The sequence below is a fragment of the Pseudorca crassidens genome, chromosome 18, assembly GCF_039906515.1.
Source record: "Pseudorca crassidens isolate mPseCra1 chromosome 18, mPseCra1.hap1, whole genome shotgun sequence".
Taxonomy (NCBI): Eukaryota; Metazoa; Chordata; class Mammalia; order Artiodactyla; family Delphinidae; genus Pseudorca; species Pseudorca crassidens.
The window spans coordinates 56,120,659-56,135,968 of NC_090313.1; the positions used below are offsets into that span (position 1 = coordinate 56,120,659).

Below are 15,310 nucleotides of genomic sequence, written 5' to 3' on the forward strand. Positions count from 1 at the left end.
TCCCGAAAATAACGAAATCCCATCAGGGAGCCACCAATCTAAAATGTAATTACTCTAAAATAAGCTATAACCTAATTAATTGTAACCTTGCCTGACATAAGGTAATGTTGTAATGGCTGATTCTTTTGCTGACAGAAGATTTAGAAAGAAAGCTGGGCTGGCAAGCATTTGCCTGTGTTTATCCCAAACCAGTCATGGGAGGGATCCCCCAGTAGTTTGGGAGCATAAAGTGGACTCAGTCTCCAGTCTTTAAGGAGCCTGGAGGTGATTTCCCAGATGACTGCCCAGTTCAGTGCTAACCAAACCCCACAAGGTATTTTAAATGGCTTTTTCTTGTAAATTTAAATACCGCTCTCCCCGCAACCTAGGAAATGCTGTGAGGCATTTCCTCTGCTCTGGGTGTGTGCTTTTCCCTTGTAAGTTATAAAAATTAATTTCTCTAGGTGGTTAGCAGAGAAACAACACCCCCTTAGTAAAATTCCTTAATACAGACCTGCAAAAAAACCCAAAAAAGCACAAGAAAAAACAAATCAAAGGGGATTTAAAAAGCTAGGACTGTTGTTTAGAAACATAAGAATATTTTGTTCCAGTGCTTTCCTTACTAATTTAAGAATACCATTTGTAAAGAACAGGTGAAAAAATTGATGTTTAATAATATTCCACATCATATATGCTTTTTCATATATATTAATTTATTTGACCCTCAAAACAACACTGGCTAAGAAAAGCGTTGTTATGACTGTTTTACAAAGATGAAAATTGAGTCTTGCGGAGACAGTGGAGTAACAATGAATAGTATTTTTTGTCTGCCTGGCACTTCTAGTTACTTTACTTGATAGAGTATCATCTCCTTTAATCCTCACTGTACATTTAGAAATGGCTAATATCATTATCATACCATCTCACAGGTGAAAAGGCTCAGGAGGTTTTTATATTAGCAGTGTCACATAGCTAATAAGTGGTTGAACTGGCTGTCTGCAATGAAATCCAGACTCTACTTCCCAGGGGCTTTCAACACTGCACTCTCTGTTTAATGCACATACTCACCAAATGGGTCTGTAACTTCTGCTTTCAACTCTGCTTAGCTGGTACCAATAAGCATCCCTTCCTAACTTGTGCTGCCACTTTCTCCTATTTCATCAGCTCCAATCATTGCCTATAAAGGGAGGAGGTATAGCGTGGAAGGTGCAAGGACATTTGGGTGGATTTCTTTCCCAATTCTTTAACCATCCTTTGACCAGAGAAGTATTGCCAGATATACAGAACTGGACTTTCATGTTTCCAATTGTGATTTTCCCTATTTGAAAGTTTACAAAGTTTAATTGTTTTATTTGTTGCTTGTATTACATCTGTTACTGCACTAGAATACAAGCTTTATTAGAAAAGTCTTATTCAATTTTGTATTTCCAGACTGACCCTGGAATACTGTCACTTTGAGACGTTCAGTACATACCTGTTGCGTGGATGAATGAAGGGATGGATGACTTTTTGTGTTCAAATGTGTATTTACAGTATTCATGTCAAGAGTTGAATAGTAGCTATACACATCTATTTCATTTATACATCCTAACATATAACCTGTGTCTTTTGGGGAATTCTCTCAGAATTTGAATTTTTATGCAAAGACTTATTAGTCTGAATGATGCACTAGGCTCTCTTTACATACTGATGCTAATCTTGGGATTTTCCTCTAGGTTCTATCACTGGCATCCACTGTGATATGCTTTTCTTAAAATCCATGTGTTACAGTACCGCTCTTATTATGCTTTGTGTCTTTGAAAGACCTTTTATTTCACATCCTGTTACTGACAACAATAATGTCCCTACCCAATTGTTCTTCCCAAATTTTGAAATTAGTTTAGATAGAAGACTGGATTTATCTGGAGTTGATTGCTTTTCTCTAACACCAAATGATTCAATGTTTGGTTTGAAATTAATATTTACAGCTAATTGAAATAAAGTTGCCTCAATTAAGTATTATTTCTATTAATTTTTTCCTCTCAGTCCCATGCTTACTTTCTTAATGTAAGAAGGACTATTTATCTAATTTTCATAATTTTCATTTCATGTCTGTATAAGCTGACTTGGCAAGACAGATTGTTACGTGCAGAATGATTTATTTTTCATAGGTACTATGCGTTTGTTTAATCTAGGACATGTTTTAGAATTTGGGGCTGTGACCCATTAGCAACTTATATAATCTAGTTAGAAATTGCAGTGAGCATTATTTAAAAAGTGAAACAGAAAGGAATAGAAAAGTCAGAATGCTTTGCACCTAGTGAAGAGGAGAGGTCTTGTTACATATCTGCATTTCTTACTGTGGGCCATAGCCTTCAGATGTTTGGAAGTCACCAATCAGAGAATTGGTAAGATATGGAAATCATAAATTATGAATTCAGCATTTTATGAGATTACCAAAAGTCCGTCTCTTCCCATATTTGGTTATTTTAGACACAGCAAACCATAGTTCATGAATATATGTGCATCTGTGTGTATGTGAGGTAAGAACAAAGTCAGTTTATTAAATTTTAAAGGAATTTTAGACCAAGGATTTTTCTCCCTTCAGGTGGAGTATAATGACCTATGAACTCAAATTGCCAGCAAAGGCTTCTCTACTTCCAGAACCTCCAGAAGCATCTGAAGAATTTTATGTAAGACTTTAACTCTTTATCTCTTTGTCATTTGAAAACGGGGGTGAGTGTCTTGAACAATAAAAAACATATAAGATATGGTAGTATGTTCACTTAATGGTAATTTTTCTTGTTTGGGGTTTGGTCTCATTGACTGCTTCTGGTCTTCTCCTCCAGAGGAAAGAATCCTTACCATCTAGGTTAGTGTCCTTCCATGACAACCACCCTGGGCGTGTGAATTCAGCCACATCACTCGCCTTTGTGGGTCACATCTTCATGGACCTCAGCTGTTGAGGAGACCACAATGTTGGGAGGATTAAAGGAGGTGATGAGTGTGTGGAAAGCACCAGGCGTGCAGGTTCCCTTGCTCCCACCCTAATAGTTCTCCCTGAATATTCCACCTGCCTATTTACTCGCACCAACCGGGCTCCAGGGAAGCCAGCTGATGCCAGGCTCCTGTTAGCTTTCACTCATCTTCTGCTTCACCCATGAGCACCTGTTTGAATATTAGATGTTCGCCCAGCTCCAGACACACATCAATGCTTACTCGTCACCAGAATATTGTGTTAGAATTTCTCTCTTCCTGCTTTCCGTGCTGTGTTGAGGATGCATCAGGACAGGCCTCTAGGTTAAGTCTGTGGATCGAGATAAAACAAAGGAAGACAGTGCACTTCATTCCATCCCTGCTACAGACCATTAATAACTGCAGTTTTTAGACGTTCTTAAAGATTCAGCGTTCTGATTAAACCTCAAAGCACTGGAGATTTAAAACAACCTAATTTTCAAAGGATTATTCTCTGACTCACTAAGACCATTTGATCTATGATAGCTTATTTTTCCCTCTAGGAAAATTCATCTGTTTATTTTACAGTTGAAATCTTTGTTTTGTCCTCAAGAAAATTAGGATCATGTCAAAACTAAGGAAAGGAATGATAACTAGAAACATGGGCTATTTCTTAAAGAAGCTAACTGTATTTAAATTTTTTCCCTGATATAAAAGTAGCAAAAACTGCTTCTAAAAATTTTGGAAAATACAAAAATATATAAAAAAGAAGGTAAAAATTTTATTTACAGTCCTGCCACCCAGAGGTAATTACTATGAAAGATTAATATATTTACTACTTTCTTTCCAGCAGCATTTTTGTTTATATTATTATTTTATTCAACTATAAACATGTTTTCATAGGAACCAATCTTTTTTCTTAATAGTATTTTTTAAATGTTATTAATTTTCTCTCCAAAGAGACAAAAGGGACATTATTTTGCTCTTCCTACTTCAAGATGTCCATTTCCTAGCATATAAGATAAAGTCAGACAATTTACTTTTATCATATATGTAGTCACTAAATATGAGGTACAATCGTAACTACATGGAAGAAAGCTCTTTTTTAGTGTAAAGGAGTTTTGAATGAAACTTCATGTATTTTGCTTTTTTATTAAAGTATTTCATAACAAAGAGATAGTGTGCCTTAAGATTACAGGTTAAATGAGTGTTCTTTGTCACTCTGACCAGTCACTGTGTGACTTCTTTGCCTTGAAAACTGAAATAAAAGTGAGCTAAATATTCCTTCTTCGTAGGGTCAATCTAATGTTCCAGCTTATATTTTTTAAGTAAAATATTTATTTTGGATTCCCTTATGCATGATTGTGAAATTACTGTTTTTTTCGATTTTCCCTAAAAGGCCACAAAATGTGGTCGATCTTCTTATTAACTGTTAGCATTCTGCTGGCGCCATAGAATTATAGAGCTTAAGGAATTATGACAGTTTTATTGATTAATTCCTTATGGCCATAATTAAGTAATTCTATTTGTTGTTGTACTTTTTGAACATTGTAAGAATAGTGATTCCATGATTTCCTTCAGTAACAATGATTCTATTGCTTAATGCTCACTATCAGAAAATGTATTGTTTACATTTAATGTAAAATCCCTATGCCATCAGGTTCTTCTCTCCTCTACCCCTTGGCGAATGAATATGCATCTCTCCATTGGCCTCATACTAATTCACTCTGTTCTCACCTCAAGTCTCAGCTTAGGTATCACTCATTCCAGGTGTCCACCACTCACTCCAAGTGGTCATCCCTCATCTCCCAAGTCCTACATCTGTGTCTTTCTTCAGTAGTTCCACAGCCCCCTTCACCTTCCATCATCTTACTGCTATCACACTGTAAGGATCAGGCAATGTATATTATTCACTCACCATTAATTATATTGTCACTCACCATTAATTATATTGTCATCTGGTACGATGACTAGCACAAAGTAGACAGTGAATTAAAAATTAGTATTGTTAGGGAATTCCCTGAAGGTCCAGTGGTTAGGACTTGGCACTTTCACTGCTGTGGCCTGCGTTCAATCCCTGATCACGGAAATAAGATCCCACAGGCTGTGCAGCACGGCTTAAAAAAAAAAAAAATCGTATTGTTAAATTTCTTTTAATCTAAATACCAAACTGTATTAGAACAATGGACATCTTGACATCAAAGCCCTCTGGCCTTATGTATTCCTTGGAAGCCAGATTCCTACTGCTTTCTTTTTGGATTAAAAGCTTTTTGATGCAGAGGTCATGTTTTTGGTCTCTTCTGTATCATTCCCCAATCATACAAGTCTAGTAAGTCTACAGATGCTTGTTATCAATGCCAAGGTAATCAAAGAGAAGGTGTGAGCTGCTGTACCCCAGTCAACTCCCTGAAAACACAGGAGAGAATGGCCTCAAATTTCTGGAAATGAAAATCTTCTGATTAGTTTATTTCTAAATTTACTCTTACTGAATAATAAAACTTCTTTCCCCTCAATTCTGTCTGTTTTCTAGCTGCTTGGTAATAGCATGCTATGAAGTTGTAACTTTATGTTTTCTTTCATTCATTCAACAATATTAAGTGCCTGTTGGTACCTGGGACTGGAAATAAAAGACTTACCCTCTAGTTTCAATCAGCTTAGAGCTATGTTTGCCAAGCTGTGTGCCAGGCACCTCAGTGAACTCAGAGGGCTACCATGAGATTCTTTTAAATTTCAAAGAAAACATTGTAATACTCAACATCTGTTGGACATCACAGAAACTACTAGCTTGAGGTAGTACACAGTTTAAATATTAGGTTGCACTACATTCCTTTTGATGACATTATGTTTTTGTGCAGCTGGATTTTCAGTAGCTGCTGTGATATAAAGCAAACTCCACACAAAAATTAGTGTTGAATAGGAAATGAGGGTATCACGGTCCAATCTGATTCTAAGGTTTGAGATGTATACAGTGCCCACAGGCTCACGACTAGTTATTTAAGAATGAAATGAGGTATTTCTTTTCTTTTAATTTATGTGTATTATTTTTTCAAATAGTTATTAAGTTGTCAGGACATAAATACTTATTAAGCTGTTTGGACTTAACTACTACTAAGTATTTCTTTTGGCCCAGGGGCACTGTGACGAAATTACTAAGACGCTAAGGATGCATGAGCCCAGAAAGTTTGGGAATCCCTGGTCTAGTGGGAGGGCCAAACAAGGAAATGACCAGCAATGTTTAAGTTATTTTCAGGGTATAATGATTGCACAGAAGAGCGGGTTCTTAGCCTGGTAAGTTCAGTGAAGTCTTTACAGAGGAGGTTGTACCTAAACTGGGTTTTCAGCACAAAAAAAGAGAAGTAAGAATTAGCTAGTTGAAAAAGAGCATTACGCAGAGCTTGATAGTAAGGACCTTGGTACATCTGGGGCACTACAAGTAATTCTGTAGCGTTAGAGCGTGTGGTGCAGGGGAAGGGTGTCAAAAGACAGGGCAGAGGAGAGGAAAGGAGCGTTCAGATCATGGAGAGTCTTACACGTTAGCTGAAGACTTTTGACTTTCTCTAGAAAACTTAGACGTGTTAAGCTGGGTTGTGGCATGATCAGAGTTGTGCTTTAGAAAAAAAAATCACTCTGTTATGAAGTGGAGAATGGTTTGAAAAGGGGCAGGAGAGGAAGCCCAACCAGGAGGCTGTTGTAGTAATACACCTGATCAATTATGAAATTTATATTTGACAGATACAATTAGGCAAAGACCAAGACTTGCTTGGTCAGGGTGTGTGTGGGGGGTGTGATGGAATAAGCCCCAGAATCCCTACTTGTAGCTTGTCTGCTCTTCATTAGCTGTGGTTCTTGGGCAAATCACTCACCTGAGCCTTAGGTGCCTTGGCTGTAAAACAGGACAATGAATAGAATAAATACATACAAAGTATTTAATCACAGTGCCTGGTACACTATAAAAAACGTCAACTGTTATTACTTTACCTTCCTAAGGCTGCTAAGTGACTACATAATAGCTTAATAAGTGGCATCGATAATTTTATCCCAGCTTCCCTGGTGGCGCAGTGGTTAAGAATCCGCCTGCCAATGCAGGGGACATGGGTTCGAGCCCTGGTCTGGGAAGATCCCGCATGCCGCAGAGCAACTAAGCCCCTGCACCACAACTACTGAGCTTGTGCTCTCAACTGGCGAAAGCCTGTATGCAGCAACGAAGACCCAGCACAGCCAAAAATAAATAAATTTATTAAAAATAATAATAATAATTTTATCCTTGGATATAGAGGTTATTGCCTTTTCCTCTGGAAAAGGTTGTACTCTATGCCTTTGGTTACTTTTAATGGACAAAAACTTGGATTTTTTAATGTAAATTCAAATGGAATTGATAGTTTTTCTCGACCCTCTTATGTGCTATGACGGTCTACCCTGTAGGGAAAAGAAATAAAATCAATTTTTGGGAAGAGTATTTCCTTCCTTTGCTTTTTTAAGAAGATACATTTTCATTTTTCTGATCTTAACTGTAAAGATGTGGTTTTTAATGTTTAGACCAGGGATCAGTAAGTAGATTTATCAGTCAATACAATATTGTGTGAAACTTTGAGGTTCCTCCCCTCTCCTCCTTTCTTTCAGGTAAAATTTCTTTTCCATATGTGCTCTGCCTTTGAAGGCAGTAAGATAGAAATTTAAATCAGTAGCACACTGGTTGCCATTGGTGGCAATGGGTGTAAAGCAGGACTGAGATTGCTTTGGGAAGAAGCTAGTCAGGAAGGCTTTAGAGGGGGACGGGTAATTGAATCTTCATTTGTGTGTGAATAAACTGATGCTGATTGGTAAAAAGCAATGAAAGGTTACCTGAGTCAGAAGAGCATTGGAGGCCAGCTTGAATAGAGCAGATAGTTTATAATGGACATTTTTGAGCTGTGTGACATGGAATAGAGTAGAGGCAAACATTTGGTGGAAGGCTCTGAATATGAGGCTGTTTAAATATTGTGCACATTTTTACGTATTAGGAAGATGTGTTCTTTCAACAGAATGTTAAAGTTTGAGTCAAATAGATCAGGGGATATGGGATTCCTTTAGCATTTTGATTATTTCGTTGAGAGAAATACTTATTTACATGATTGAATGACATGCATTCAGCATTTTAAAAACTTTTTATTGAATTACACATACAGAAAAGTGCACATATCATAAACATACAGCTTGGTAAGTTTCCAGAAACTAAATGAACGCATGTAATCAACACCCAGACACAAGGCAGTATTACCGGTACCCGCCCCCTGCCCCGTGTCCCCCTTTCTTTCATCACCCCACCTCCCACCCCAGTAACCACTATCTTAACTTTTAACAGCATAGGTTAATCTTGTCTGTTTTTGTACTTTATAAAATAGAATCATTTTGTATGTGTACACGCCTTCATTTCTGAATTCTTTCCCTAAATATTATGTCTGTGAGATCCATCTGTATTGTGACATAGTGGTACACCATGCATTCTCATTGCCCTGTAGTATTCTGTTGCACGAATATACTACAGTTTTTTATCCATTCTACTATTGAATGGATGCTGCTGTGAACACTCTAGCACATGTCTTTTGGGAAAGCACACCTGCCTTTCTTTTGAGTATAAGCAGAAGTTGAATGGCTGAGTCCTACAGTGTTATGCATACGTTCTGCTTTAATAGATACTACCCAGCAGTTTTCCAGAGTGTTTGTATCAATTCATGCCTCCACCGCAGTGTACGAGCATTCTGTTGCTCCACAACCTTGCCAGCACATGGCATTTTCCAGTCATTGCTGTTGTTTTCCTTTTAACTATTCTGCGGATATACAGGGGTGTTGCATTGTGGTTTTAGTTTCTGTTTCCCTGATGGCTGATGAGATTGATCACCTTTTCATCTGCTTATGGACCACTTGTATATCTTCCTCTTTATTTATTTTTTTATTTATTTTTCACTTTTAAAATTTTATTTATTCATTTTTGGCTGTGTTGGGTCTTTATTGTGGTGCGCGGGCGTCTCATTGCGCTGGCTTCTCCTGTTGCGGGGCATGGGCTCTAGGCGTGCGGGCTTCAGTAGTTGTGGCATGTGGGCTCTGTAGTTGCGGCACACAGGCTTAGTTGCTCCGTAGCATGTGGGATCTTCCCAGACCAGGGCTCGAACCCATGTCCCCTGCATTGGCAGGCGGATTCTTAACCACTGCGCCACCAGGGAAGCCCTATCTTCCTCTTTAATTTCTAGTCTTTTGCCAATTTTTATTAGATTGTCTCGCTTTTTTTGTACTGACTTGTAAGAGTTTTTTTTATATATTCAGCTATTTGACATTAGTGAAATTTTTAATGGATTTTATGGATTTTTCTAAGAATATGAATTAAAGAATTCCAGAAACAAAGAGCCTTTCAGAGAAAGGAAATATTTATCTATTTTGTATAATGACTCTTTCACATATATTATTTATTTCATTAAATCCATTTATATTTCATTACAGCCATTGCCATGTGTCAGATGAGTCAAAATGGTCCCATTTTTGAATCAGTAATAACTGAGTTGTATAAATGCCAGAAACAATAATACAGTGTGAGTTTTTTATTTTTTCAGATGACAATTTATGAAGACTCAGTTGCAGCTCATCTTACAAAAATCCTCAATTCTGATGAACATGCAGTGGTCATATCGTCTGCCAAGTGAGTTGTGGAGTTCAAGTCATGATATAGTTATATGGTGAAAATGAAAGGAAAGCTGTTTCCTACCACTTATGACATTTCTTCGTGATTTCCGCCCCCCAAAATATCTGTGAAGTAGGTTATAGAACTAGATATACTACATTTGCACTGGTTTTTTAAAAGCCACCTTAGCATCTTATTTGCAGTGGAGTTTATTTAGAGGCTATTTTTTTGAGGCTTAATTCGAAACATTTTTGTCAAAAAGGTACAGTGAATGTTTAGAATTTGATTAATCTAAGTTCTTATGTAAAGAAACATTTATGATTAATTATGATGTGGAAAACACATTTCGCTATAATTCATTATTTCCATAAACACTACTATTCAGAGATTGTTTACACCAGGAAAAGGAAAATAATAATGAGATTTTTCAAAATGACATTTCTCAGTATGTTTAAATGATGTAATTATATTTGAATTCAAAGTTATCAGATTTTAGTTAAGTTGATTCCATACATGGAGCCAAAGCTCCTTGATTTTATTATCCTGAATGTTGCCTGTCTGGCATTTAGGATTTAGTCTTGAAGCACCCTATATTGCTGTCATGAGAACTGGAAAGTCAAACTACAGGAAGGAGTGAAACCCACTGAAATTTTCAACTGACGAGCAAAAGTAACAGCATGCTTTAGGATTCAGGCTTAGCAAGGAAATATTACTGATATACAGAAAGAGGAGAGAAAGGGAAGGGAAAGAAAGGGAGTGGGGAAGTGATGGAGGGAAAAATACACAAACTTTACATGTTACATACTTAATTTGCAGAGAAGTCAAGGAAACACAAAATAAATCACGAAAAACAAATTTGCTTGTGACCAAAGCACAGATGTAGTGACAGTTGCTTTTGGCGCCATAACCTTCAGCAACAGGAGATAGGACTGAGCAATAGGAAAAGAGTTTACAGCAAAAGGCAAGGGAAGCACACTGGTTGCCCAGATTAGTGGGCTCCAGATGCGCTTTATTTGATGGGCAGTGATGCTGATGGGTTTTTTGGTTGATGCCTCGATTGGGTGTTTTTTAATTAGTTAGATTGCTTTATGGTGAAATGTACAAATCTCTACTTTGTCCCAGGCCTTAGCACTCCCTATCGTCTTTCTCCTCTTGGGCCAAATTCACATACCAAAGTTACTTCCTCTGGTATTTCTTAAGTGACTTCTATGAGGAAGACATTTGCATTTGCCACCCTTGCCCTATGAGTCAAGTGCCTCTTTATGGGACATTTTAGAGGACGTGGCTAGAAAAGATTGAAAGTTGCAATGGAAACTTTTTAAAGGTATAACAAGTTATAGAATTATTCTTTAATACAGTTAAGTAAATATTTTATTTGGCCACCTTTCTTAGTTCAGATGTTAGCAAAGCTTTAATATTGGCTTTCGGGTGTTTGATTACTGCCTCTTTTACATTTTATGTGTTTTTTATTTCTTTAAGATGATAATTGACTTATAACTGTCTTTTTTCAAATAAAATTTTATGCAGAATCCCAATATTAAAAAACTAAAATTTTATTTTGTTGGCATTAATACATTGGATAGGATTAAATTATTAGTTATTTAACAGAGAAATAAGCAATAAGGTTATAGGTGGCAGTTGTATGTTTTATGCAGTTTCCAATTATTTCTGTATTTTATGTTGGTTACATGGTCGTAAGGATGCCATTTTTATTTAATCGAAGACAATTTCCTTACGACCATGTAACCAACATGAAATACAGAAATAACTGGAAACTGCATTAAATATAGTACGAGATTTGCACAAAAAATAGTGAATTCTAAAGTAAAAGCTCTTGTATGCCTAACAGTTACTTTAAAATGTTAAAATCTTATATTCTATATTTTAAAATGTTAAAAAATTATATTCTAAATGAAATTTTAATCAAGCTTTTGTGAAATCCTTGAAATATTTCTGAAAAACAGCTTGAAAACCACTGACATCAGTCACAGTGCTGTACTATGTCAGTCTGAGGCCCTAGATGAGATTCAACCATTTGCTGGCTTTGTGACCTATGCCTGTTTTATCAAATGTAAGAATGGAAAGAATGCCTGTCCTTCCTGCCTCATGGAACTGTTAGGGGAATTCACTTGAGTAATGAAATAAAATTAGAGCTTATAAACTACAGAGTGCTGTATTAAATGATGGTATCATCACCTCATGTTTTACCCAACTGCATTTCACAGTTTTTCCTTGACCTCCGCCTGGCTCCTTGTCTAGGCTCTACTCTTAGCCTGGCTTTGGATTCCTCCCTGACTAGCTCATTTGCCTTTAAGCAGATTCTATTACAACCTTGGTCCCCTCTTGTCCCTTGTCTGAGCTCCCAGGCCCACCCAGATGCCTGAACTGTACAACAGCAGGTTAAAATTCTGGGGGATTTGCCATAAAGAGGTTCAAGAGAGAAAAGAGAGGACAATGTGTAATAACTTTGTACCAGTGAAATAGTATATTTTTACTTTGACTTTTGTTATGGATTTTTTTCAAATATGCAAAAAAGTAGAGACACTAGTATAATGATTTCCCACCATACCCATCACTCAGCTTCAGTATTTATCAACATTTTGTCATCTACTCCCCACTTTCTTTTGCTGGAGTATCTCTAAGCAAATCCCAGAAATCATTTTATTCCACCTTCAGTATGTATATCCAATAATCTTTTTAAAAAGTCTAATAAAATTAATAATAATTACTCAACCTATATTCCATTTCCCCTAATTTTCTTGAAGGTTTTTTTAGACAATTGATTCGTTCAAATCAAAATCCAAACAGGGCATGTATTGCATTTGGGTTTTATGTCTCTAAGACTTAGAAAATCTATAATAGTTCTCCCTACTTTTAAAAAACTGTGTTATTTGAGGCACGACATATACACAGTAAAGTACTCAAATCATAAAGGTACAACTTTATTAGTGATTAGAAAAAGATAATACACACACACATTTACATCTACATTCTTTTAACTACCACCTAGATAAAATAAAGAATTCCCTTCTTTTGTTAATGCCATTTACTTGTTGAATGATACACTAAGGCAGAAGGTTTTAACTAAACCTCTTGTGTATGTTTATATTTGTTTCATAAAATAGTAATTCCCAGTAGCTTAAGCTATTTTTAACCATGTTAAAATGTTGAAAATGCTGATGGAAAAGCTGTATTTCATCAGCATAGCTAATAAGTAGGTTAACTAATGTAGTTCATCAACATAAAGTCAACATTTCCTTGACTTTGTAATTTTGTCAGTTCAGTAATGGTAACATGAGTTATCTTCTGAGATTCAGAAGGACTAATTAGTCATTATAGATGTGATTTATTAATAAAAATAAAAAACAAGTTATTAAGTAAATGCAATTTATTCTGTAGACAAAAATTCTCAGGGACTTCACTGGTGGTCCAGTGGTTAAGAATCCACCTTCCAATACAGGGGACATGGGTTTGATCCCTGGTCGGGAAACTAAGATCCCACATGCTGCGGGGCAACTAAGCCCATGCACTGCCACTACTGAGCCCTTGTGCCTCAACTAGAGGACCCACATGCCACAAACTGCAGAGCCCATGCGCTCGGGAGCCTGCGCGCCACAACTACAGAGCCTACAGTGCTCTGGAGCCTGCGTGCCACAACTAGAGAGCCTGCACACTGCAACTAAGACCTGATGCACCAAAAAATAATAATAAATAAATAAACATTTTAAAAAAAACCTCTCAGAAAATGGGAACATTAGCGGAAAAAATAATAAAATTGGAACCATTGTCATAGAACCATAGAATTTTAGATTTAGGATCTATCTTAGAGATAATTTAGGCAAACGCCCTCACTGAATAGATGAGGTAAGATATGTAGTTAGAATATTTCCTCAGAGCACATAGATAGCTAGGGGTTTTAATATATTATGCATTGATGTTTGTAAATTACCTTTAATTTCTGATTGGAACTTTTAAATATCAGATTAAAAATGAAGTTTTCAGGTACTGACTACCAACTTGTGGTTCTGTTTGGGCACCATTGCCGTAGTTTTCTTAGTGTAGCATTTGCATGTTTTATTGTCATTTACCCCTATTAAAAATAAGTGGAAAACTGATAAATGAAGATGCTGTTACCAGTGATAAGTATAGATCCCATATATAACATAATTAAGATGATAGTGGAAATCATAAAGCATGCTAGCTGTGTGGACTGTTGTTAGCTTCAACTGAATAATTTGACCATGTTCAGCTTGGAAGAGAGAGAACAAAACTAAAGAAGTACAGTGCTGGATATACCTCATCAAAATGATAACTAATGTTAATTAAATGTGGAATTAGGAATTTAGAATGTTTTTAGCTCTATGTGAAGATCCATGTTCCAGTTTCATTCATTTGATTTTTTTACATATTTTCTGGAAGTCTTTATGTATTAAAGTGGGAAACTATATCAGTTGGAGGATGTTTTTTGTGTTACTATAGTAAATACATCTTAAAACTGTTTTTCCCCAAGTTTGCAAGTTCCTAGTTGGTGTGACTTTGAAATCACACTGCTTTTAAGTATACGTTTTATTTCTATTTTAAAAACCTCTGCATTTACTATTTAGGTATAACAAAAAGTGAATTAATTCCTCCAGATTATAAATATCCTCTGTCTTCTGGAACATGGAACTTAGTGGACCATAAGAGTCCCCCAACTAAGTGGCAAGCCTTCCCTAACACAGTATCCTCCTCTCTCCCTGAGCCTCTGTCTGCCTCAGCAGCATGGCACAAGTGAGGAAGCACCTCTGCTGCCCCTTTCATTCCTAGACTGATGGACCGACAGGCTCTGTCCCTAGGAGTTAGTGAAACGCCAGCAAAAGTATCTATGATAATGTTACGGCATTATGCAATTTCACAAATCCAAGAGGAAAATTTATCAACACAGTGTTGTAATAATAACAAGGAAAACTTTTATTTTGGAGTTCCGTAAAGAGGAGGGAATGTCATTGTTTCCTCTTCTTAAACGTGGGACGTCTTAGAAAAACTTACAGTAAAGTTCATAGAAGAAATTTCATAGTAGCCTGTCTGAATATTTCAAGAAATTCCATAAAAGTATTATACATGAACAAAGAAGACCAAACGTGACATGAAACACATGAATGAATCTCTAATAAATGGTTAGCTAGAGTCTCTGTAGAAATCTGTTTAAAAGCCCAACCAAAAAGTTTAAAGGTTAGGAAGTATTACCTTTTGTCCAAGTGAAATCTAGAAATGGTTGCCAAAAATAACAAACAAAACAAAAAATGTTAGGAGTGATTCATTTATTTCTTAGATGATAGATGTGAAGGTTTGAAGACTCTGTGTGTGTGTGTGTGTGTGTGTGTGTGTGTGTGTGTGTGTGTGTACCGTATCTATTGAATGGCTCGATTTCCTAATACTTAAGTATCTGGAAAGTTTATGTCACTCCCATACCAGAGAAAATTGTGAGTATAACAGAAAAAAAATAATTGCTGTAATCTGGGGGTTTTTTTCCCTAAAATTCCTCAACCTTTATCAATGTTAAAGAGAAATATTATTATTTTAAAATAGTCTGATTTTGTTTTCAAAATCACTTTATAAGTGCTTGCTACAAAAAGCTGGTCATATACCATTCTGTTGGTTGTAGTTTCTAATCCAACACCAGTTCTAAAGACTTTTGACAAATTTTTTGATGTTTCAGATTTTTTTCTTCTAGTCTATTTCTATTGCAAAGAAACCAAATGTAAT

At 36.3% G+C, this 15,310-nt stretch overlaps 1 protein-coding gene across 1 annotated transcript in view; it reads left to right on the forward strand.

Moving 5' to 3' along the window:
• Positions 1–15,310, forward strand: part of DGKH (diacylglycerol kinase eta) — a 182,084-nt gene that overhangs the window by 113,587 nt on the left and 53,187 nt on the right. Inside the window, exons 14-15 of the mRNA XM_067713236.1 lie at positions 2,567–2,651; positions 9,498–9,583. Coding sequence (XP_067569337.1) covers positions 2,567–2,651; positions 9,498–9,583 — 171 coding nt within the window. The remainder of the gene's footprint in view (positions 1–2,566; positions 2,652–9,497; positions 9,584–15,310) is intronic.